The 27,331-nt window shown below is 40.4% G+C and overlaps 1 protein-coding gene across 2 annotated transcripts in view; it reads left to right on the plus strand.

The window, feature by feature from the left end:
- Positions 1–27,331, plus strand: part of SLC6A3 (solute carrier family 6 member 3) — a 175,229-nt gene that overhangs the window by 68,941 nt on the left and 78,957 nt on the right. For both annotated transcript variants that reach the window (XM_068236716.1, XM_068236717.1), the window contains exons 5-7: positions 1,832–1,970; positions 6,989–7,123; positions 25,740–25,843. In XM_068236716.1, coding sequence (XP_068092817.1) covers positions 1,832–1,970; positions 6,989–7,123; positions 25,740–25,843 — 378 coding nt within the window. The remainder of the gene's footprint in view (positions 1–1,831; positions 1,971–6,988; positions 7,124–25,739; positions 25,844–27,331) is intronic.

Raw genomic sequence — 27,331 nt, forward strand, 5'->3', positions numbered from 1 at the left:
CGGACACTGGGACCACCAGGGCAGGAGGCAGCCTGTATAATACACTTTGTATACATTACAAAGCGTACTATACGCTTCCTATGCGACGATCATCGGGTTAACAACCCGCCGGCGCTTCCGATTTGCCGGCGGGTTGACGACGCGGGTGGGCAGAGCCTATTGCCGGAGGATGCGCGGGCACAACAACGCGCGATCCCCGGCCAGCAGCCACATGAGGACTCGCCGCCGATGGGTGTATTGTGGTCGTTAAGGCCCAGCCTTTGCAGCCACCCGTCGGCTGTAGACGGTCCTCAAGTGGTTAATGTGCACCATATTTATAAAAGTGAAGACAATGAGTATGTGTATATAACAATTTTTTCTTCTGTTCTTTACTTCTTTTTTTTTTTTATATAATTGTTCCCTAAGTCTGAGAGTACTATTAAAAGAGTAGCGAAGTACAGAGGCGCCAATAGGATAAAACACACTAAAAAGTTTAAAAATATTCGGGTGGTGGTGGTGGACCAACCAACCCAAAAACAGACACAATGCTGTCAGTATAGTCAAACAATTTATTCATATACTCCAAGAACAACTGCGACGCGTTTCACGAGCAAAATCCCGCTTCCTCAGGCATTAAACAACTGGAGTATTACACAGCTCTAGGTCCCGATCAGGTTTGGCACCTCTGCTTAAAGGAGAACTGTAGTGAGAGGTATATGTAGGCTGGCATATTTGTTTCCATTTAAGCAATACCAGTTGCCTGGCTATCCTGCTAGTCCTCTTCCTCAAATACTTTCAGCCATAGCCCCTGAACAAGCATACAGCAGATCAGGTGTTTCTGACAATTTTGACAGATATGACAAGATTAGCTGCATGCTTGTTTCTGGTGTGATTCAGACACTTCTTGAGCCAAATAGACCAGCAGGGCTGCCAGGCAACTGGTATTGCTTAAAAGGAAATAAATATGGCAGCCTCCATATACATCTCACTACAGTTTCCCTTTAAGGTTATTTATAAAGCAACTCGGCTCTGTTTGTAGGGTTATGTCACCCATATGCTTCTGAGTGTGTTCCTGGTAGACAATGTATAGAGTAATGGAAGATAAATAACCGCACAAAACTGTGATTTCCTGAAAAGAAAAAAACCCCGGCAACATTGAATACATTCAGTCTGCTATGTGTTACTGTAATTGTTATGTGTATCTGTTAATCAAATCCCGTTAGTGATGAGCAGAAATTACATAATTGTAATGCAAAATTTCAGGGAAAATCGTAATTCATTTTGTATGTAATTGTATTATTGTGTAATTTTTGGGGTAAATACTGACTTTAGCAATGAATAACAAAGGCCCCATACATGCTATTGCTACCAAAATTGCTACATATGTTGAGGAGAATAGAGGGTACAAGTCAACGAATTTTTCAAAAAGACCTTGTCGTTTTTGATAAAATTGATTTTAAAAATGCAAAGAAAAATGGTTTTAAAACTGTCATTTTCTGAGTTTAAAAACTATTTTTCTTTCTTTTTTGAATTTTTTTTGGGACTTGTACCCACTATTCTTCTTAACATATTTAGCAATTTTGATGACAATAGACTGTATGGGTGCTTTGCTATCTACCACCAAAGTCAGCACGAAATTACGTGAAAATTAATATGAAATTCTGAATGATTATACAAAATCAATTGAATTCACAATTTGTAATTACGTGTAGACGTAAATGCAAAAATGTACACAAAATTTTGTGTAATCGTAATTAGCTGCTTACCATCATCACTGAATCCAGTCTAATACAGTATCTAAAATGACCACAGATTATAAATAATTATGCATATACCAATCATTTTTTTGTAGACGGGGTGTTCTCCATTTGCATGAAAGCAAAGGAATACATGACTTAGGACTTCCACGATGGCAGCTGACATCCTGTCTTATTGTTGTGATTGTATTCCTGTACTTCAGTTTGTGGAAGGGTGTAAAGACATCTGGAAAGGTATGGCTTCTCTCAATTTTGGGGATGATTCAATATCTATATGCATTTGGTTGTTTATTTTGTAGTATACCTAACCACATTACTTGTCTGTTATTGATTTGCTATGGAGTAACAACGCTTGTGTGGTTTAATAATCAAAACAACACTCTGGAGGTGTCTGCAGCACTTGCAATGATTATGAGTGTGCTAGGGTCAAAGACATATATGCACAATGTAGAAAAAGAAAGCCAGGGAAAATAGCACCACACAAGGGATACATTTGGAAAAATATTTACAAGTCATCTTTATTATATCATAATCTATGTAAATAACACCAATATACTTCATGATGATTAAACATTCAAAACCGATTAAAAATGTATCCCACAAAACTCTCTGCCTGCAATGCATATATACTCACGATGCAAATAGCCAGACAAACTGCACACAATAATATGGATGAATGCCCCACTGGAAGTTCAGTTTTGAGTCTCCAGGGGGTAGAACCCTCGGGATCAGTAGTATACAATATAAAGTGATACAGTGAAATAATTTGTGATCTCCTTCGCAAACATGAACCATAATAAAGTGCAAAGCATAAATATAAACTTTAAATATACACACACACATATATATCAAAACTGCAAAAAGTGACTAAGAACGTACTGGAATAAATAATAAGGGCTATCTGTAATGAGGAAGCTGAAAAAGTAATTGGAGCAGCCAAGCCTGGATTTACATCACAGGAGCCTATAGGCACAGATGTCTTGGGCCTCTACCCTTTGCCATCTATAACCTACAAACTCCCATTGAACCGCACCACAAGTGTGCTGGCTGGCCCAGCTGTCACTTCTCCTTTAGTTCCCTTGCCCTTCATAGATAGTTACAGGTGCCCCTTAGTATTAGGTAGCCATAGCTATCCTCAGTATTACATTGCCCCTGAGATCTCCTCAGTTGAATGTCAAGAGCAGGGTCAGTAGCCTCTCATTTACACTGTGCTCAGGACTCTGCATAGGGAAGGAGGGAGGGAGGCACTCGAGGAGCAGAGTGTGTTATCAGGCGTCTGTAGGCACTTGCCTACAGTGCCTTATGGTAAATCCAGCCCAGGGACCAGCCCATAGAAAAGTGCAAGTGAAGGAATACTTAGCCCAGAGAAATAGTGAAGCATGCATGCATCGGTATGGAGGCAGAGAGAGACGGAGGGACCCCTCAGACAGACCCACTAGTTCCGCGGGTGTTACCCCGCTTTATCAAGGAGAGAGGGGGACTATTTCTCTGGGCTACGTATACCTTTACTTGCTCTTTTCTATGGGCTGCTCCAATTACTTTTTCAGCTTCCTCATTGCAGATGGCACTTTGTATTTATTCCAGCATGTTGTTACTAGACACTTTTTGCAGTTTTGATATATATGTGTGTATATATTTAATGTTTATATTTACACTTTGCACTTTCTTATGGTTCATGATTGTGAATGAGGTCACAAATTATTTCACTGTATCACTTTATATTGTATACTGAACCCAGGTTCTGTCCCTTGGAGGCTTAAAACTGAACTTCTAGTGGGGTATTCAAATGGATGGGGCAGATTTCACCAGCGCGATTGCGTTTAGTCGCATCGCAATTGCAGGACATGTAGCATTTTGGGAGGATTTCCATTTTATTGTAATGTATAGGAGCAAGGAAAATGCTCCCCAAATCACTTGCAAATCGATATTACAAACCGCTGGCGATTGCGATAGCCCTTTGTGCTTTCTAGTGAGTCCCAGGCCTCAGGCAAGAATAATATAACATTTCACTTCCAAAACTGTTGTTAAAGATGATGTGACATAACTGTTGGTAAATATGTCCCTCTTTTGCATTAATATTGCTAGTATTTTAAAATTAACTTAGTTTAAAAAAATATATATATTTCTGTTTCAGCGTTTGCGCTGATGTGTTTGAACTATTTTCAATTTTATTAAAGCATGTGGCTCAACCCACATCAGCACACATGGTCCATGGCATTAGGGCAAGGGTCAGGAACCTTTTTGACTGAGAGAGCCATAAACGCCACATATTTTAAAATGTAATTCCATGAGAGCCATAAAATAGGTTTCAAACTGGCACAGTGCACACGCGCAGCAGAGGGCTCACATCCCTGTTGCCATGGTAATGTGTATACAGTTGATCCTCCGGGCACCGAAGTGTCAGACACGTCTTCAGCTTCTCCTGGGTTTCAGCAACATCAGCAAATTCCCCGAGAGCCAGACAGGAGAAATACCGACTAACAGCTTGTACAATTAGCTAGCTGACTTGGGGGTTGATTCACTTTGTTGGATGAGATCCCCGCACTTTGGTGCAATAGGCTGCCTTTCAAGTGACAGGCAGCCTATTCGGCCAATCAAAGTGCGGGGAACTTGTCCTACAAAGTCACTAGACCTGACAGGGTCCAGAGTGGGACAATTAGGGCAGCTGTTAGTTTTGGGGGAGTGCAAATAAGTTAGTAGTGCATGTTACAGCAGTAGCGTTCCTACTTTGAAAATGTTACTTGTGCTGCTTGAGCAGTGTAGCTTAGTAAATCAACCCCTACTGATTTGTATGTGATCTGGATGTAGCCATCAAAAGAGCCATATCTGGCTCCTGAGCCATAGGTTCCCTACCCCTGCATTAGGGGGTATTTTGTAGAACGGTATGGCAAAGGTCCTCCTTCCTCTCAGAGCACCCTTGTCTAATGATATGAACAAAGAATTCATCCCTAATCTAATGCCCAGAAAGAGTTGAGGATTACAAAGAAGATTCGAAGAAAAGATAAACAAAGAAGAAAACAAAAGAGGCACAGAAAAATTACAGCACACGAGAATGTCAGGAGAAAATAGAAGTATGTAAAAGAACAGAAGTGAAGAACAAAGAACAAAGTATATAGTTATGAAGAAAATTATGTACCTGAAGATGATGAATAAAGAAGAGTACAAATGAGAAAAGAAGGAAGTTTTTTTTTACACTTTTAATTAATATGGTATATTTATTTTAAATAACATTTTCAACATAACGATTATAGCTGAAAGGAGGTCAACATGGATTGGATTTGGCAAAAGTTTTTTGGCTCCCGGGAAGGTTTAGAGATCTACCAAGATGGACACCCTCTTGGATTAAAAAATGTATTTAAGGTATGGGATGTTGTTAATAAAAGGGGTGTTGGTCTATGGGAATTTTTTTGACTTCTTTTGGGGGAATTCTCCTTTTTTCTGCCAGGGAAAGAAAGAGTTTTTTTAGGATCATGGGGTGAAAGGGGAGGGGTGATGTTAAGAGATATTATGAATAATGGGGAAATTAAAACTTTGATCCGGTTGCGTGAGGAATATGGCCAATTTCCATTTGATTTTTGGAGATATACTCAATTAAAACATTTTTTAAATCTTTCCATTTGTAATAAATTATCAGAATTTGAGAAATTGTTTGTGAAGGAGGCTCCTCCCATGCATCTGATATCATTTTTATATAAAGAATTAAATAAAATGAGGGAGAGAGGATTTCCTAAATATTTGAGTAGATGGGAGGAGGACGCTGGCATCTCTTTAGAAGATGGGTTGAAAAGGAAAATATGCATTTTGGCTCATGCTACATCAGTTAGCTCTAGAATTAAGGAAATTAATTTTAAATTATTGACAAGATGTATAGAACACTGGATAGGTTGGCTACAATGTTTCAGGGGGCGAGTGATAGATGTTGGAAGGGATGTGGAGCAAAGGGGTCTTTAATGCATTTAGTGTGGGAGTGTCCAGTAATATCAGGTTTTTGGAAGGGTGTGTTGGACTGTATTAAGGAATTATGGGAAGATTGTGGAGATTGGGGCCCAGTAAAGGTATTGCTGCATGGGACATCTACTGTATGTCTATTGGTAAATATAAGAGATCTTGTGTTCCTCAGCTCCTGATTGCGGCTAAAAGTTTAATCCCGGTTAAGTGGAGATGCCAGGGTTCTCCAACCCTGAAATAATGGGTTGAGAGGGTCAATAAGGTGAAAAGCATGGAGAATCAGATTGCTTTGCAGCAGGATAGATTAGAAGCATTTAATGTTAAATGGGGAAAATGGAGAGAATTTCAAGATACTGAGGAGTATGAAGATATGGTGAAGATGTAAGGGAGGGAGTCTCCTGTAATTATAATAACAACAATAATTTGTGTAATTTTTTTAGTCCTTTGGATGGTAATTGGTGGGGGGGATCTTTGAAGAAAAAATCCTAATGATATTGAATTAATTGCAAATAGTGTTGATTGGAAGATTGAGAAGAATAGTGGGTGGTTTTTCTTTAATTTTGAAAATAGAAGAAGAGATTATGATGATATGTTGTATTGGAATTGATATGAAAGGTGGAAATATTCTTACTTCTTCAATAAAGTATATAAAAAGAAAGGAGGTCAACATGTACTGTTTCCATATGTCTACCTGAGAGGGTGTGGTTATCTGGGGATCCCCTTAAATCTAAATGGGGCTTCCAAGGGCCTACTTTGGGGATAATTACCATCACCTAATCCTGGGCATGGAGATGAGGATAAGCTCTTTTTCCACAACATTAGAGACAAAGTGGAAGGCTGGTGTGCTTTCAGTTTTCTGCAGAACACCAGCCTGCATGGGGATAGAGGGTTAATACGCATGGGGGGGGGGGGCGGGAGGTAGGTTATGGAGGAAAGAGCAAAGGTGTGTGGGAAAATGCTTAAATGCATTGCTGCACATTGTAAATACATTGGTGCTGCAGTGTTGTCTTTGATGCAGCTGAGTGCCGCCACCATCACTGATAGCAAGGATTTATATACGGTCGTTTCCTAAACTTTATTTACCGGTAGTTATTTCCTCAGTGAATCAGCTGCCCTGAGTCACATGATGATTCCTGCTTGACCTGTTTACCAGCCAAATCTTTAGAGAGCAGGAAGCAGGCTGTATTGCAGTTTTATGCAGATTTATCCTATGAAGATACTATTTTATCCTTCATTTCTTGTATGTATGTTTTCACTTATCATTGTGGCTGACTTGATTATTTCAGTTTTATCTTTCTTTCTAGGTGGTATGGATTACAGCCACAATGCCTTATGTTGTATTGACTGCACTGTTACTTCGAGGTATCACTCTTCCTGGAGCCATAGATGGCATAAAAGCATACTTAAGTGTTGATTTTCTACGACTCTGTGAAGCATCAGTAAGTTTGAGTACAATCTGTAGCAAGTTTATCTATGGCAATACCTTTTATAACATCCTTTTGCCTTAAACCCCATGTCGACCTTCAAGGTTTATATACTATCCTTTCCTTCCAGTCACAAAAGTTTAAATCATATTGATAAACTGTCTCTAAATACCTTGCTTTTAACGAATTATCAGCTTCCATGTGACCACTGTTGGACTTGTCCCCAGACTCCCCACAGATAAGCAGGCTTTCACATGCCTAATACAAGAGTATGCTGTCCTTCTGGTAGTGCCACCTTCCTTTGCAAGAGAAAGGTTGAGTGGTATGCTGGTTCTGCCTCTTCCACCACTTGATTGGGATGGATGGTGAGCAGTAGATCATCTGTGCCTCCTCATCCAGAAGAAAGTGTGGAATTGGGTTGGAGAATGAAACAATGGTGGTCATGTGACCACTTCTGTTGTGCTAAAATGTAAGGTATTTAAAAGGATATTTAACTTTTAAGAATTATGGTAATTAACTGCTTTAAGTTCCAGGACGTAGATTCTATGTCCTAATTAGTCCCCCTGTATTTTCTAGGACGTAGAATGTCCTGCATTAAATCGCGCTGTTTGCCGCCGCTGCACGTGCACGCTCATGCACAGTCACGTGAATGATCCTGTTAATGATTGTTGCTGTTAGCCAGCAACAATCATTCAATAAAGTTAGGAGAAAAAAAAGTTGTAAAAGTAAAAAAAAATAATTTAAAGTGAAATGGGCCCAATAAAATAAAAACTATTTTTTTTATTCCCCATTAATTTTTAACCCAAACTTAGCCTATTAACCCATTATTAACCCCTGCAATACCTATGCCTTTTTATAAACGTTTAATGACTGCCGCCAGTAGCGATCGGATGCAATCGCTAAGGCGAAAGTTTCAGGCCCCAATGCTCTACAGATGTAACGCTCTGCAATTGCCTAGTGATGCATCTGTACAGCTCTATGCCCCCTGAACTGGCTCCCTAGCGAACGCATTTGATCGCCACAGACACGCAGGCTGGGAATAAAGGTCCGCCACGTGCTCAGCTAGAAGTAAACTATAGCATATGGGTTATCATTTTAATCGGGAAGGGCCAAATAATTTGTTTATAAATGTTCTATATCTGTGGGACGTGAGATGTGAAAATTAGGGAGGGGGAAACATGAAAAAATGTTTGTTTTCTGCATTTACGCCAAATTTTTCCCCATAAATGGACTATAAAACAAAATAGTTTGGGGAGAAAAATATTACCCAAAGAAAGCCTAGATTGTACTGAAAAAAAAAAACAAGATATGTATCACTAAGATGGCATAGATAATTAAAAAGTTACTGCTGTATCAAAACGACACAACTAAAGTGTCAAAAACGCCAGGAACTTTAAGTTGTATAAACCGTGGAACGCGAAAGGGTTCATGTGATTATAATGGGAATAGCGAGAGGGGGAGGGACTAGTTAATTAACCACTTAAGGACCGCCCCCAGCCGATGGGCGGCGGCAAAGTCCGGGCCTAAACGACCGCAATACGCCCATCGGCGGGGGCGGCTGCGGGCGTGGTTATGCGGCGATCGCGTCATTCGTGACGCGATCAGCCGCCGGCGACAGGCTCCGTCCCCCTCGCGCTGTAACCCGCCGGCCGTTCAGAAGCGCCGGCGGGTTACTTGCACCCGGATCGCCGCATGTACTTAGTATAATAGGCTTTGTAATGTATACAAAGCCTATTATACTGGCTGCCTCCTGCCCTGGTGGTCCCAGTGTCTGAGGGACCACCAGGGCAGGCTGCAGCCACCCTAGTCTGCACCAAGCACACTGATCCTGCCCCCCCTTCCCTCTGATCGCCCACAGCACCCCTCAGACCCCCCCTGCCCACCCCCCAGACCCCTGTTTGCACCCAATCACCCCCCTAATCACCCATCAATCACTCCCTGTCACTTTCTGTCAATGCTATTTTTTTTTAACCCTAAACTGCCCCCTGCTCCCTCCTGATCACCCCTCCACCCCTCAGATTCTCCCCAGACCCCCCTCCCCTGTGTACTGTATGCATCTATCCCCCCTGATCACCTGCCAATCACCTGCCAATCACCTGTCTATCACCTGTCAATCACCCATCAATCACCCCCCAGTCACTGCCACCCATCAATCAGCCCCTAACCTGCCCCTTGCGGGCAATCTGATCACCCACCCACACCAATAGATCGCCTGCAGATCCGACATCAGATCACCTCCCAAGTGCAGTGTTTACATCTGTTCTCTACTCTAAACACCCACTAATTACCCATCAATCACCCATCAATCACCCCCTATCACCACCTGTCAGTTACCCATCAGATCAGACCCTAGTCTGCCCCTTGCGGGCACCCAATCACCCGCCTACACGCTCAGATTGCCCTCAGACCCCCCCTTATCAATTCGCCAATGCAATATTTACATCTGTTCTTCCCTGTAATAACCCACTGATCACCTGTCAATCACCTGTCAATCACCCATCAATCACCCCCTGTCACTGCCACCCATCAATCACCCCCTGTCACTGCCACCCATCAATCAGCCCCTAACCTGCCCCTTGCGGGCAATCTGATCACCCACCCACACCAATAGATCGCTCGCAGATCCGACATCAGATCACCTCCCAAGTGCAATGTTTACATCTGTTCTCTCCTCTAAACACCCACTAATTACCCATCAATCACCCCCTATCACCACCTGTCACTGTTACCCATCAGAATAGACCATAATCTGCCCCTTGCTGGCACCCAATCACCCGCCCCACACGCTCAGACCCCCCCTTATCAATTTGCCAGTGCAATATTTACATCTGTTCTTCCCTGTAATAACCCACTGATCACCTGTCAATCACCTATCAATCACCCATCAATCACCCCCTGTCACTGCCACCCATCAATCACCCCCTGTCACTGCCACCAATCAATCAGCCCCTAACCTGCCCCTTGCGGGCAATCTGATCACCCACCCACACCATCAGATTGCCCCAGACCTACCCTCAGATCACCTCCAAAGTGCATTGTTTACATCTGGTCTGCCATCTAATCACCCATCAATCAGCCCCTGTCACTGATACCCATCAGATTAGACCCCTGTCTGCCCCTAGGGCACCCAATCACCCGCCCACACCCTCAGAATGCCCTTAGACCCCAGCCCTGATCACCTCGCCAGTGCATTGCTTGCATCTATTTCCCCCCTCTCATCACACCTTGAGACACCCATCAATCACCTCCTGTCACCACCTGTCACCCCCTAGCACACCTACCCATCAGATCAGGCCCTAATTTACCCCGTGTGGGCTCTTGATCACTCGGCCAAACCCTCAGACCCCCTTCCGATCACCTCCCCAGTGCATTGATTGTATCTATTTTCCCCTCTAACCACCCCCTGAGACACCCATCAATCACCTCCTGTCACCCCCCTAGCACTCCTATCCATCAGATCAGGCCCAATACATCCTGTCATCTAAGAGACCACCCTGCTTATGACCAGTTCCACAAAATTTGCCCCCTCATAGACCACCTGTCATCAAAATTTGCAGATGCTTATACCCCTGAACAGTCATTTTGAGAAATTTGGTTTTCCCGACTACTCACGGTTTTGGGCCCGTAAAATACCAGGGCAGTATAGGAACCCCACAAGTGACCCCATTTTAGAAAAAAGACACCCCAAAGTATTCTGTTAGGTGTATGACAAGTTCATAGAAGATTTTATTTTTTGTCAACAGTTTGTGAAAAAAACAATAAAAATCAAATTCCGCTAACTGTTGACAAAAAAAAAAATCTTCTATGAACTCACCATACTCCTAACAGAATACCTTGGGGTGTCTTCTTTCTAAAATGGGGTCACTTGTAGGGTTCCTATACTGCCCTGGCATTTTAGGGGCCCTAAACTGTGAGGAGTAGTCTAGAATTCAAATGCCTCAAAATGACCTGTGAATAGGACGTTAGGCCCCTTAGCGCACCTAGGTTGTAAAAAAGTGTCACACATGTGGTATCGCCGTACTCAGAAGAAGTAGTATAATGTGTTTTGGGGTGTATTTTTATACATACCCATGCTGGGTGGGAGAAATCTCTCTGTAAATGGACAATTGTGCGTAAAAAAAATCAAACAATTGTCATTTAGGGCCCTTTTCCACCAGCGCTGGCTGAATCGCAAAACCGCAAACCGCTAGCGATTTTACAATCGCTACGGTTTGCTTTTTAACATAGGAATCGTGGTAGGTCATTTCCACTACCGCGTTTCGCTTTTGTCGGGAACGCGAACGCACGGCGGAGCGATAATTGCCGCGATTTTGCTATGCAGTGCATAGCATAGCAAAATCGCGGCCGCAAACGTCGGGGGAATCGCCGGTTTTGTGATTCAGCAATCGCTAGCGTTCAGCATGAACGCTAGCGATTGCAGGTGGAAAAGGGCCCTAACAGAGATATTTCTCCCACCCAGCATCTGTATGTGTAAAAATACACCACAAAACACATTATACTATTTCTCCTGAGTACGGCGGTACCATATGTGTGGCATTTTTTTGCACCCTAAGTGCGCTAAGGGGCCCAAAGTCCAATGAGTACCTTTAGGATTTCACAGGTCATTTTGCGACATTTGGTTTCCAGACTACTCCTCACGGTTTAGGGCCCCTAAAATGCCAGGGCAGTATAGGAACCCCACAAATGACCCCATTTTAGAAAGAAGACACCCCAAGGTATTCCGTTAGGAGTATGGTGAGTTCATAGACAATTTTATTTTTTGTCACAAGTTAGCGGAAAATGACACTTTGTGAAAAAACACAATTAAAATCAATTTCCGCTAACTTGTGACAAAAAAAAAATCTTCTATGAACTCACCATACTCCTAACGGAATACCTTTGGGTGTCTTCTTTCTAAAATGGGGTCATTTGTGGGGTTCCTATACTGCCCTGGCATTTTAGGGGCCCTAAACCATGAGGAGTAGTCTTGAAACCAAGGCACATATGCAATTCACTTTTTCACCTGAGTTTTCTCCTAGGTGATATTTTTAAACTTGTCAATATAATGCCTTTTAAGCCACCAGAAAGCTAGAAGTTACTCAAAGTAATTTTAACCACTTCACCCCCCCCAGTGCTAAATTTCTCCGTCCCTCTGCGCACCGCTTCACCCCCAGGGACGGAGAAAGGCGCACTTGTTTGTTTACTGGCTGGGAGTGGGCGGGGACCTCGCGCGCACACTCCAGCCAGCCAGCACAGCAGGTGACTAATTGGATGTTAGGAACAAGCGTTCCTAAATCCAATTAGATGCGCCGATTGCGGACACAATGGAGACTGCTTCAAACAGAAGCAGTCTCCATTGATAACAATGAAATGTAAACAAACGTGCAGCGCGCGATCGCGCGCCCCCGCGACCCGCGCGCGCACACACACACCCCCGCTCTGCAGTGCAATGATTGGTTATTGGGGACTGGGGTCCCCATAACCAATCATATCACTGAAAAAAATCAATAGAAGCAGCGCTGCAAAGTACAAATCGCGCTGGTGCTTCAGGGGTGAAACCCCTCCGTTGTGAAGTGGTTAATATTACTTTTTCACCTACTTTTTGGTACTTTTTTAGTTAAAAAGTGATGGAAAACTATTTTAAATCGAAGATGAAAAATTATCTCCTAGGAGAAAACACAGGTGAAAAAGTGAATTGCATAGGGGCCCAAATGTCGCAAAATGACCTGTGAAATCCTAAAGGTACTCATTGGACTTTGGGCCCCTTAGCGCAGTTAGGGTGCAAAAAAGTGCCACACATGTGGTATTGCCGTACTCAGGAGAAGTAGTATAATGTGTTTTGGGGTGTATTTTTACACATACCCATGCTGAGTGGGAGAAATATCTCTGTTAATAGACAATTGTGTGTAAAAAAAAAATAAAAAATTGTCATTTACGGAGATATTTCTCCCACCCAGCATGGGTATGTGTAAAAATACACCCCAAAACACATTATACTACTTCTCCTGAGTACGGCAATACCACATGTGTGGAACTTTTTTGCAGCCTAACTGCGCTAAGGGGCCCAAAGTCCAATGAGCATCTTTAGGATTTACAGGGGTGCTTACAATTAGGCCCCCCCCCCCCCAAAATGCCAGGAAAGTGAACACACCCCACAAATTACCCCATTTTGGAAAGTAGACACTTCAAGGTATTCAGAGAGGAGCATAGTGAGTCCGTGGCAGATTTCATTTTTTTTTTTTTGTCGCAAGTTAGAAGAAATGGAAACTGTTTTTTTTCTTTTTTTGTCACAAAGTGTCATTTTCCGCTAACTTGTGACAAAAAATAAAATCTTCTATGAACTCACCATGCCTTTCACTGAATACTTTTGGATGTCTTCTTTCCAAAATGGGGTCATTTGGGGGGTATTTATACTATCCCGGAATTTTAGCTCCTCATGAAACATGACAGGTGGTCAGAAAGTCAGAGATGCTTCAAAATGGGAAAATTCACTTTTGGCACCATAGTTTGTAAACGCTATAACTTTTAACCAATCCAATAAATATACACTGAATGGTTTTTTTTATCAAAGACATGTAGCAGAATAACTTTCGCGCTCAAATGTATAGGAAATTTTACTTTATTTGAAAAATGTCAGCACAGAAAGTGAAAAAAGTCATTTTTTTGACAAAATTCATGTCTCTTTTTTGATGAATATAATAAAAAGTAAAACTCGCAGCAGCAATCAAATAGCACCAAAAGAAAGCTGTATTAGTGACAAGAAAAGGAGGTAAAATTCATTTAGGTGGTAGGTTGTATGACCGAGCAATAAACCGTGAAAGCTGCAGGGGTCTGAATGGAAAAAAAAGCTCTGGTCCTTAAGGGGCGAAAAGACTGTGGTCCTCAAGTGGTTAAATAAACTTTGAAGATGCACAGAGGCTTTATGTGCAGTATTTGTCTTGGCAAATGTTCAGTGACCGCGTCTGTCTATTTTGTTGTATTGGAGGTCATAGAGGATTTATGTCTCTGACTGGTCACAGAAGAAATAAGTTTAATAAAGTCATTTAGGTGAAAGAGAACATACAGTGAGGGTAGGAACACATTAGGCAGAATCGCGTATGCGTTTTCCATAGCACATATTAGAAAACGCATATGTGATTCTGCCTAGTGTGTTTCTACCCTGAGAAGGGATGGAAAGTGCCATTTTGACTTCAGATTTTTAAAACAACATTTGCCTAGTTATTATGCAGATTTTCTTGATTTTGTGTTAAGGTTCATACACACCTACCAACTATCTGGCCAACTATCTGCCAAACTTGTCTGTTAAGCCCCATACAACTTTTGTTGTGAAACAAGTTGAAACAACTAAAAAACTCTTTTGCAATTGTTCAAACAGCTGATAAGACTGATGAGAAGTCAACCCAACTGTTGGATTGACTTCTTATCAGTCTTATCAGCTTTTTGAACAATAGCAAAATACTTTTTTAGTCGTTTCAACTTGTTTCACAACAAAAGCTGTTTGACAATAGTGCTGCATAAAAGACCGCTGTTAAACATGTGAATGGGGCTTAACAGACAAGTTTGGCAGATGAGTTGGACAGATAGTTGGTAGGTGTGTATGAACCTTTAGCCTTGTCTGAGAGCATCTATGTAGCTAATGAAATTAGGACTGTGAGTAAGTCATTCTTAATGCAGAGGATCAGCATTAATCATCAAACATGTTTAAAAATGTCAGCAAGTGCATCTTTCACATTTATTTCACTTATTTATTCCTTTAAACTGGTTATGAATGTAAAGTCGATATACAGTTATTTGATAAACATTTACAGGAAGGGTTAATAGACTGTGCTTCACTTTGCTGGAAGGTTATAAGTTGCGTTCTGCACTTTCCACATCTTCCCAGCTTCCCAGGGTATTATTTGATCTTTAACTGCAGTTGATAAGACTGTGCAAACATAGCAGAGAATTTTATTTTGGCAGGTATAAATATGAGCAGAAACAAGAGAGTTTTCCAATGAACTTGATATAAAACATCTATGCTACTGTAGCTTCCAGCAACAATATACGTAATTTGGGCCACTGTGTAACTTGGCCTCCAAACAATAGCAGTTATGCAGCATTCACTGCATTGGTGGAGTGAGTGTTTAGCGGCGGTAGGGGATGCTGATATCAGTGGAGGGATACTAATATTTACTAATGGAATTTGAAACTGACAAATAGTACAATATCGGTAATTTTACCAATAACCTACTAGCAGCTTTCCCTGGCACCCAAATTACCGCAGCACTATTTTTGAGTGTACGCCCCAGCACTGCTGTACTCTAAACTGGGGGACTTGTGATTTTTACAGCGGTGGCATTACTTTAGGATAATTGTATGGACAATAAAAAGTAGGGAAACAAGTTTAATTGAATGTTATGTGAGATTTTAATTCCTCTTTAAGGTAAAGAAAAATATGAATTCATTTTAACCAAAGATAATGGCCCCTTTAGGCGAGAAGACTAATCTTCAAAAAAAAAACCCTCAGGTTCTCTTCCTTAACCATTTACCGACATCCTAACGTATTAAAACGTCATGCTTACCGCTATTAACAGCAACATGACGTTTTAATACGTCGCGCATTCCCGCCGCTGCTACCGCCGTGTGTCCGCCGCTACCGCCGCCATTACCGTCGGGATCCCGTGCTGGGCGATTGGGGAAGAGGACTGAACAGTCCTCTACCCAATCGCAGTGCCTGGAGTGAATGGACGTGACCGCGAACAGCGGCTACGTCCATTCACATAAACAGGAAATGTAACAGTTTAATAAAGTGTGTAAAAAAAAAAAAAAAGTGAACACGTCCTATGAGTGTTCACCAGCGCCATCTTGTGGCCAAAAAGTATATTACACTTACAAAATACATACATTTTTAAGTATATACACATCATTAATAAAATTACACTTCCAACCCTCCCCCCCCAAAAAAACACTTGTAAAAAAAAAAAATCAGCTTAAAAAAATAAAATAAATAGTTGCCTTAGGGACTCAGCTTTTTTTATTCTATATTTTATGGGGGAAAATTAATTTTAATTTATTACATAGGGGCTTGTAATTATGGCCAGAACAAACAGAAAAATAACCACTTATATTTCAAAATAATATACTGTCGCCATACATTGTGGTAGGGACATAATCTAAACGGTTTAATTATCGGGACCACTGGGCAAATAAAACGTGTTTGTTTTATCCACAGGAGAATGTTTAATTTTAAAACTATAAAGGCTGAACACTGAGAAATAATGATTTTTTTTCTTTTTTTTTCTGTTTTTCTCATTAAAATGCATTTAGAATAAAAAAATTCTTAGCAAAATGTACTATCCACAGAAAGCCTAATTGGTGGCGAAAAAAACGAGGTATAGATCATTTTCTTGTGATAAGTAGTAATAAAGTTATTAGGGAATAAAAGGGAGGAGCGCTGACAACTGAAAATTGCTCTGGTCCGTTAGGATAAAAACCCTTGGGGGTGAACTGGTTAAAGTGCTTGAGCATTTTTTTTAATCTCAGAAATCACCTAGGAAGCACTATAAAAACACAGATCTTTTAATGGTTGTACATGGATAGGGGGCATACGGTTCATAAACCTGACTGTTCAGGCAGTAAGAAACCATCAGGAAAGCAAAACATAACTTTTATTTGATACTGTTAAAATCAACACCTATTTTTCAATAACATTAACATAGACAAATGTGGCAGGTTATTATTATTTGTTTTCCAACTCAGCCTAGATGAAATGGACCCAACCAACTGTAAAATGGGCTTCATCAGTTCCCTCTTTGGGAGGTTAAAGGTTAGCATTATAATTGGAAAAAAATAAGCAAATAAAAGCATACATTTTAATTTTCTTCTAAACTGATTGTACATAATGCAAGCAACATTTGGGGTTATATATATGTCCATTTAATCCCAGGTAGACATTCTTTATAACCATACACCCCAACAATCTGGAAATTGCACATTCATCCCTTCAATCTTTCATTTATCTCTTAAATCTTTCATTCGTACCCCATTCTTACTTTCTTCCATTCCACTCCTGATCCTTCTCTAATCTATTTTGCCCGTACATATATTGTTAGCTGTTATCGATCGCCATTCGCCATCGCTCCTTCACTCTAATTAAACAGGTGCCATTATCATTTTCCTCATCTTTCTAAACTTAACTCTCAAAGAAAGCAAACATTGCTGACAGCTATTTATAGTAGGCAGCATTGAATCCTTCCATTTCCTGATTAATTAGTCTCCTGGCAACCTGGGTTCCTAGTGTCGTATCTACCCTGCAGCACCCTTGCCCCTATGATCCCTGAAATTGCCAGATTACTGTCCATTTTATGTGTAAGCTTCAGGTAGTCTTTATTAAAGTCCATCAAATGCTTCCAAAATTGTTGGATTATGGACAGCCCCAACTCAAATGCGACAGGGTGCCTTTCCTCTGTCCCACAACGACAGCATAAGTTATCTTTATATCTGTTAATCTTAGAAAGACATGATGGGGAGAGATACCATCTTGTTAATGATTTATATTGCATTATTTGAAGATGGTTGGGCACTTGATAAGTAGTTTGAAAGGCTTTGACTCAGGTGTTATACTCAAAGTGTACTCCCACTTCTAAATCACATTTTCTACAAAAGGCAGGGAGAATTCTGTTTGACAATGTGTCTCACAATCCATAAATATAAGACAAACTCTTTTTGGGTTTTAATCACAACAGTATAACTTTTTGCATAATTTATATTGGATCTTTTCATAACCCCTTTTTTGTTTAGGCTGTTTCACTAATTCTGTATTTGGGTGGTACCATAAATAGACGGTATAGGCCTTTTAGGAATATTCAGCTCCTCATCACCAAGTGCATGTAATTTTCTCTAGTAAGTGTCTATTCCATTAATTTCAAGCCAAGCCATAGATTTAGTAGGTTTAAAATCTGTGTTATTACCAAGTGTCATCATTGGCAATCTACGTCCCATCTTCTGGCATTCCTTAATGAGACACTGGCGCGAAAAAATATATATGATATAATGAATTGGTTATGTACTATGAATAATTACTAGAAGATTAGCAGCAAAGAAAATATTCTCATATTTTTATTTTCAGGTATATAGTGTTTTTTATAACATTGCATCTTCTATAATATGTGCAGATTACACAACACTCAGCATTCAAAATGATTCTTTCAGAGCAGTCTGTGAAGTAATGACCTCTCCTCTAGCAGAGAAAAAGTAAATAGTTAAGGAACAGTTGAGATAATAAAAGTCAGAAAACAGCCCTCTCCACGACTTTGAAAGTCGTAGAGATTAATGGCTTTTTTGTATAGAGATAACAACAGGAGTTTCTTAACTCTTCCTGTACTGGAAACAATTAGAGTGATGTATCTGATCTTAATGTTTTATTTCTTAGCTGTACTACACATACAAATCATAATATCAAAAAAAAAATTTCGCTTCAGTGTCTCTTTAAGTATTTTATAAAAGGTTACGCCAGTGGGTTTAACCAAAGGATGGAAAACTAAGGAGGACACCCTATGTACACTATCCAGCACCCAAGAGCAAGAGATTGGGGTTAAACTTACTGGTATTTATGGCCTCCCCCTATTGTTAGTTCTCCATTCTAACACTCGCATTACCTGTATACTTTTATAGCACTACAAAGTCCCCCAAATCTCTGCTTCTAGAAATTGTGCTAAATGCTATTCTCTGGCTGGATCTGGCCCAGACAATATTAATAGGGATGCTCATTCAGATTCCATTTAAATGACATTTTTGCATTTCCAACCGGAAATCAGATTTTCCGGTCAGAAATCGGAGATTGGATTTCTATGGAAATACTGCATTACCGCAAATCAGTAATTTTAGCCCAGTCGCAGGATCCAGAATTATTGGACCAATCAGAGAATGCAGAGTCAACGCAGAACTATTTGGCCAATCAGAGATTGCAAAAAAATGACCAAAAAAAAAAAAAAGACTTCTTGGAAATTGGAAAAATTAATGTAATTGGCATTTGGTGGAAATTGGAATTTCTGTGCAGTCAGAATTAGGCATTTCCAACCATTCATAAATATGAACCATTCATAAATATGAACCATTCATAAAAATTTAGAATTCCAACCATTCATAAATATTAACCTCTTGAGGACCGCAGTGCTAAACCCCCCTACTGGCCAGGCCATCTTTAGTAAAATAGGCTACTGCAGCTTTAAGGCTAAGCTGCAGGGCTGCACAACACAGCACACAAGTGATCCCCCCCCTTTTCTCCCCACCAACAGAGCTCTCTGTTGGTGGGGTCTGATCGCCCCCACATTGTTTATTGTTTTTTGTATAAATATTTTTGTTACTGTTTTGTAATAAAAAAAAGTATGTCTTTAAATGTATTCCCTCCCTCCCTCCCCACAGCCAGCCAATTATGGCGATCGGCTGTCATAGGCTTCTGTGTCACATGGCTGTCCCCAGTACAGTGCTGCTGCCAATGGCGGCGCTGTACATGTAAATAGACGGCGATCACGCCGTCTAACAGTCTCCCGAGCGGCAATAGCCGCTCAGAGACTGAAGGCGGGGTGGAGCTCCGCCCCTCAAGCAGCGATCTCCTGCATTAGCTGGCCCCAGGACTTTACGCCAATCGGCGTTAGGCGGTCCTGGGGCTGCCACCGCGGCCACGCCCATTGGTGTGACACAGTTGGCAGGTGGTTAAATATACACTTTCTGAATGGATACCAGGGAAACAGAACTCATGCACTGTTGTCTTAAACAAGACGGGCCCTATCGGTACATATACAATACATAAAAGAAGGTACTTTTATTAAATAAATATAAAATATACATTGAGACTAATGCCTATAGAGATGTCGCTGTCAATCATCCAATTAATGTGGTAACAACACTGTCTGTAACTATTTAAAGGTGCTGGGACTATATGAGTATGGGGGGTCTTTGCTCATCCCCCACTGCTCTAAAAACCGTCAATGCCTGAGCCTGGTGTGGCTATCCCCATACGAGGTCCAGCATGCCTAGTCAAACCCCTAAGTATCCGTGCGGGTCAACACGTTAAGATATAAGGTGGTGGTTGTGCAGTATACAACTGTGTCAACACACCCTATATCAGACCTGAGACCACTTCCTCAGAACATAACAGACATACTTAAGAGGTGCTCATATTATATACAGTGCTGCCTAACCCTCGACCGGTTTCACCCTAATGGCATAATCAGGAGGTGATGAAATAGTGCACACATACATTAATTGTACATTATACATATTATACATATTATACATATTCCCCCCACTGCTGTACATGGACAGAGTGTCCCCCTGCACACTCCTATTAGACCAAATCAGAGCTAATGTACCCCATTAATTGGATGATTGACAGCGACATCTCTATAGAGATTAGTCTCTGTGTATATTTTATTTTTATTTAATAAAAGTACCTTCTTTTATGTATTATATATATGTACCGATAGGGCATAGGACAACAGTGCATGAATTCATAAATATTAGCAAAAAATCTATTCCACTCAGAGAACCACCCATAGGGGGCGGGCCAGCCCAGTGGCACTCCATCAAGAAGAGATTGTTAATGCTATTCGCCCAAGTATATTAAAGTGAGAATTATCCCACTCTTGTAGTGCCATCCCCCACAATTTTCTTATAGTTACTCTTGAACAGACCTTTTGGTAGGGAAGTCAATAATATACCAAGGTATTAAATTGAGGAGTTGGTCCAGGAGAAATAAGTCTGCTGATTGCTCATATTGTCTGCATTGAACTGCCTAAATTGAGAATTGTTGTTTTGGAATCGTTGATTTTATAATGCGCTACAGTTTTATACAATTTTAACCAGTGAATACATTTTCCTACAGAGTAAGCTAGGCTAGCAAGGGTCAACAGTATATCATCCGCTTAGGCCAGTTATTTAATTTACTATCCTGGCAGGTTATTACTAAGAGCAAAGACCACAGCATTGTCACCAAAGTTAGCAATATAATGCATATAAAATGCATCTCTTTTTACTCTTTGGCAGGTATATGTCGCCCTTAACCTCAGATCCTCTTCCAGAGGGCTCTGTTGTTTCTAGCATTGCACTGTTCTGAACAGAGAGCTCTGATACTGGTCTTAGTATATCCTTAGATCCCTACCATGCCTAGATATCATCTGTACCCACATGAGATGTGGAAAAACAATGACATGGCCCACTCTGTCAGCCATACTGGTGTGCTCTCAAAATGGCCATTTCTTCTGCACACCACTGCCAGTGACAGGGCAGGCTGCAAGTCATGGTTTTTCAAATCTCAGATTCAACTGCAGTTGATCCGTATGTGACATTTGACATCAGTTGCATAGTTTATTAACCCTGGATGATCTTGAATTGGATGCAATTTCGATTGAAATAGGTTTGCCTCTGATGAAGCAGCCTAGATCTGTAAAACATGCGTAAGACATATGATGGACTTGATAGTACAACAGATGCATCAGGATGTATGTCTGTTTTTATAATTGACTGTCTGTTCTGGGATATTTATACCTAGTGAGCATTACACACTGTTTTATTGATTTATATAACTCATTCTTTAACCCCATTTGTGCTTCTGAGGGTTTCCCAGTCTTGTTTGGAGCCTGCTGCTAGCAGCTGCTTTATCTGTGCTGCCAGCCTTCATGCCCTGCCATTTATTTATGTAGCCAGTAGGTGTAGATCATGTCCAAACCAGATGGTATCCAACTGTTTATGCTCTACCACTGAGATGGTGCTTGGCTCCTGTTCTAAAAGATTGTTGTGGTCTGCTCTGAGGTCATGCATCCATGTGTTGCGCTAGTGTTATGTGTTTTCCCTTTCTCCTATATGTTCTTTCAGTACTGTTCAGTTTCAGCACTGTTCAGTTTCAGTTTCAGTTGTTGGTTGCTCTGCTATTACTGTGTTTTTGTTTTCTTCTGCAGTTGAGAATACATCTTGAATGGTTTTTAATGTTTAAAGAACCATCCAAAGTGTATTCCCAACTGTAGTGGCAATGTTGATCATTCTTGAGTGTTGACTAGCTAGTTTATCCATCCATAAATTTATGTCTCATATCATTTGTGCATTATAATAGCAGCAGAGGAGTGATATTCCAATTTCAGGTGTTGGCTGCTGATTCAGTTGTTCTTCCATATCTTCTACGTATTCTTGTGCCCAGGGTTAGGGTATAATGGGTACTTATTCTTAGTGCTGAGCCAAAATTTAGCATTTTCGTAATTATGATGACACATAATTAGCAATTACGACACAAAATTGTAATTCGTAATTATCAAAAGATTTGTAATTTGTAATTTAGAGTCATCATTTCACATTAAATCATAATTTTGTGTTTCATTTAGCGGAATTATAAAAGTTATGGGTAACACAAAAAAGTAATTTTGTGTACGACACTAAATTACGGATAACATGAAATCGTAATTTCGTGTTTTACACCAAGATTCTCCTTGAGAAATATTTATAATTGTGAAAAGGATTGTAAGTATGAAAATGTTGTGTATGGTCCAAATTAAGCATAATTTTTCATGATTGTGATTTTTCCATTACAACCATAATCAAATTTACAAAAAAACTATGCAAAATCGTAATTAGCACATTATGATACTGACTATTTTCTCCCTACTTAGAAACATTGGGTGACTAGCTGTTTTTGAGTTTTCGTGAATAAAGGCCTCCTGTCCATTCACAGTCTCTTCATTTGTTTTGTAAATCCCCTTTCATTGGGTCTACTGTTGTGGTGGCATTCATGTTTTTGTGTGTGTGTATTTATCCACTATGCTATAAGACGTAAGGTAGGATTGGATAGGAGATCGTAATAAGGGGTTATGGCATAAAGTAAGATTGTTGATATGAATGTTATGGTGACATTACCGTTATGGTAACCAGAGAGTTTATGGTAAAGCTAAAGTACACACTTGTAATTTCTGTTGGCTCGGCAGGGATCGGGGCTTCAAACCTTGAAAGACGGATCATTAACAAGTTCTATACAAATGCATCACTATCCTGTAGGTTAGCTATGTGTCTGTTACTGAGGGGAGGTACAGATGGGTAACAAGTGTGCTCGACGTAGCGGCTTCCTGTCACCGGTAGGAAGTGGGGATAACAAAGTGATCTTCTGTTGATGCATAAATGTTAAATCAATCATTTATTGTTCTTTAAACAATGTTTCAGTAATAATATCCAACTGATTTTGCTCCACTAAAGCATGCTTCTCCTTCCATACCCCCACACAGCTGTTCCTAGCTATATATACTGTATACTAGCTCTGTCTTATATATCTCGGCATCTTTGTGTAAAAGCTCATACACACACTCAATCAATATCATCCAACAGGCATCAGGACTCAATCCCTCAGGTGAAATTGCAGGGCCAAAGCTGTGTAAACACAGAGCTTGCTTTCATACAAGTGACACGTTCTGTTCTATGTTGGGGAGAGGGGGGAGTGGCACAGGAATGACATTGCACAGGGGGCAGGGTAAGTTGGCGAACAATGCATTCAGCTGTTGCTCAGCCAAAGTGATTCGCCAGGACAGATCACTTGCCGAGGGGTCGGGGGTGCTGTATACACGCTGGATTCTCAACAAAGGCGGTCCCTATCAGCCACCTTGGCTAATTGCCGCAGAACCGCAGGTTCCCCAAGTTTCCTCATATATTCCCAGCTGGGCAATGCATGCCAGGAAATACAGTTCCCATTGACATGATTATGTTACCAAATCAATAGGAACTACATCACCATAAAAGCCTGCATTGACAAACCTCCCTTGTGGGGGGTTGTCAAAAAAGTTTTCAAAATTTACTGCTCAGATCCCTGCACACCTGAAGCACACCTGAAGTAAAAGGGATATGGGGAGGACATATTTATTTCCTTTTAAATAATACAGATTGCCTTGCTGTCCTGCTGATACCCTGTTTCTAATACTTTTAGCCATATATACCCTAAACAGACATGCAAATCAGATGTATTTGACAAAAATCTGAAAGATAAGACGAGACAAATAACATTTATACTGTACTTTTCTTCTGGTGGACTCAAGGCGCCTAAGCTGCAGCCACTAGGAAACGCGCAATATAGGCATTAGCAGCGTTAGGGAGTCCTGCCCAAGGTCTACTACTGAATAGGTGCTGGCTTGCTGAACAGGATGAGCCGAGATTCAAACCCAGGCTTGTTTCATGTGTGGAGGAGGAAATAAATATGGCAGCCTCCCTATCACTCTCACTTAAGGTGTCCTTTAAGAGCTTTATTCACAAGACTTGCAGACCAGGTGTGATTATAGCTTGTTTCTGTGATTCCGTTCTTGCTTCTTGGGTACACACAGGAACAGGAAGCAATAATCAGACTACAGATCACAGATATGCGATTACAGTGTTCACATACTGGGTGCAGAGGTGGGAGGTTTCCAGAGTGGTGTATAGCATATATAGTAAATAGGTTGCCATGGAGAGAAAATGTATAAGGCAGCTGGGAGGGCATAAATAGATAGTGGACAAGTAAGTAATGCATTAGTGGGGAATTATTTATGTGATATCGATTTGGGGATATTTTGAAATATCTTTATATGTATCCTTATCCTTTAAATGCTACCAGAGGGTTCTGTGCCTAATGCTTCAGTGTGAACAGGTGGTGAAGGACAAGCATGTTTACCAAAGCCGGATCACCCACAAGGCAACCTAGGCAGGTGACTAGGCCTGGTGGTGGATGCCCAGTGGCCTAGCTGCCCTTTCCTCTGAGCCTCTGCTGCCACCTCATCTTACCAAAAAGGACAGGCGATTAGCAGGGGAGGCAAAACTGCTTAGGGTCTTAGTTGTTACTTTATTATTATTATTGCTTTACTGTTTGATACTGTGATTTCTGCCTTTGAGTCTTAGTGGCAAAGCATGGTTCAGATTTTTCACTAGTTACATTGAACAAAGTTTAGATACCATAGAGTGAACACAGCAATTTATGACTTAGTTCCAGCTTCTCCAATTTAACATGAATCATTGCTCCAATAATGTGGCCCAAGTGATCCGATTTCCTATGTGCTGACAATAAAGCTTGTGTTCTCATATAATATAGTATCTTGGTGGCCGCTCCCTTCTGTGCTGCTTTGGTTGGAGGGCCTGACTGGTCTTCGCTGCCCTTGAATGCCATTAATAGATTAATAGAAGAGGACCAATAGTGCACTAAACCTTAGCCTGACACAATTGTTTAACAAGTCTGTTTCATTTTTGTTTTAAATGAAGATCTTCAGCCTAGACTCTGAAATTCTGAATTAACAAAACAATCATTTATTTTAATAGCCACATCTTCAAAGATTCCTGATATAAAATTAATGTAATGGGAAGGAACAACAATGCCGACGCTACTGAGTCCATTCTTTTAATTTGCAATCAATTTGAACTAATATTTTATTTTCCATAAGAAAGAGCCGCAAAGGAGCATAATTTCCCTCTCTGTGAGATCACAACTTGACAACTCAAAGCAATAATCTGAGAAATTGGAATTGGGCTCAGTAATTGGTGAAATTACCTTGTATTCAACACTATCTTTCATCTTTATGCTGAATGAGTTTCCTGCAATTATCTGTAATAACAGCTATCCCCTCTCTCTCCCTCCTCCTTCCACCATTCTTTGTCTGCTTGTGTCTCCGACTGTTTAAAGGTTTGGATTGATGCTGCCACTCAGATTTGCTTCTCGCTTGGTGTTGGGTTTGGTGTGCTAATCGCTTTCTCCAGTTACAATAAGTTTACAAACAACTGTTATAGGTAAGCAACAATAACAATGTCAAGTTATGATGTGTTGCAATATGAAAATGATTTCCAATGAACTATAGGGCCAGTACAAGCTATATCCACAGACACACTGGACATGACATGACTTACATTTCCCATTTACATTTGATGTAAAAGTTGCAGACCACAATTTAAACTGAATTATGTCTTAACATCTATCGTAAAATAAATTAAAATTTAAAATACATACATTTAAAATGTAAATCTCTCCAAGAGTAAAATTCACTTTAAGTTACCTTTTTCACATTTTGCTATCATTTTCATTAGGTAGTAGAAACCTGACAGATCTGACAGATTTCAAACTAGTCCATTTCCTCATGGGAGATTCTCAGTATTACATTTACTCTTTACACAATAGCACTGTTTGCAAAATTTCTATAAAAAGATGTCAGTCAGCTTCCCTACTCATTTGCATACTAGTTAGGAAGGTGGACTTGAACAATTGAAGTGTTTTTGCAAATAAATAAGGACTAGTCCGAAACCTAGCAGCTCTGTCAGATTTTCACTACCTACTGTAGGTAACAGCAACATAGGGAAAAAAAGTAATTTATAATGTATTTTACTCTGTGGAAAATGTACAATTTACATGTATTTATTTTAAATTTAACCTTTTTTTTGCGATAGTTGTCCTTTATTATCTCAACTGTTTCTCTCAGAGTATTCTATATATTACCAACTCAATTATACTAACATCAAACACAATTGTAAATATTATGCTGATGAATTTGACATTTTAAATATCAAAGGAGTTTAACCTTGTCTGCATCACTTTGGTTCTCTGACCCACATCTATCAAGTACAGCAAGAGAAGGCACCAACAGGAAGTCCAGTTGATACAGAAGAAGACAGGAAACACTTATATACAATATGAAGCAAGAGGCGTATGCATTCAGACCTCCTTTAGAAACGCTATATGCCTGGTTATATCTCTGATTTAATCTGAATATTCAACAGTCAAGTGAAGGTTAGGCTAGCACACCAGCTTTAAAGTGCAACCAATTTCGTTTATTGCTTCATCAGCATGTATAAAATGAAGTAATAAATGAAATTGTTTGCACTTTGAAGCAAGCCTAACCTTCACTTCACTGTTGATGTACCTGGTGCTTGGGCTTAGCACCTCTCAGGCTATGCCAGTGTTGCTCGGATACCTCATTATCCTATTCGAGTTTGGTCAAATTCGGATAGTAAACTATCCGAATTCACTCGAAGTTCAATATTCGAGTTAATCGAATATCCGATTCGACCTCGGACACCGACGTCACTATCCGACTCTGTATTCGAGTAAAATATTCGAGCTGGCCTTAAATAGCTTGTAAAACTTGTATTGGAGGTCAATGATGCATGAAACCACCTTTTTTATGAAAAAAAACATCAAGTGATTATGTGGTGATGTAGTAGTTATTAAAAAAAAGTATCAAAAATAGTAAATTGACTTCATGAAAAGTGTTTGCATGAGAAGGT

The sequence above is a fragment of the Hyperolius riggenbachi genome, chromosome 5, assembly GCF_040937935.1.
Source record: "Hyperolius riggenbachi isolate aHypRig1 chromosome 5, aHypRig1.pri, whole genome shotgun sequence".
In the NCBI taxonomy this organism is placed as follows: domain Eukaryota; kingdom Metazoa; phylum Chordata; class Amphibia; order Anura; family Hyperoliidae; genus Hyperolius; species Hyperolius riggenbachi.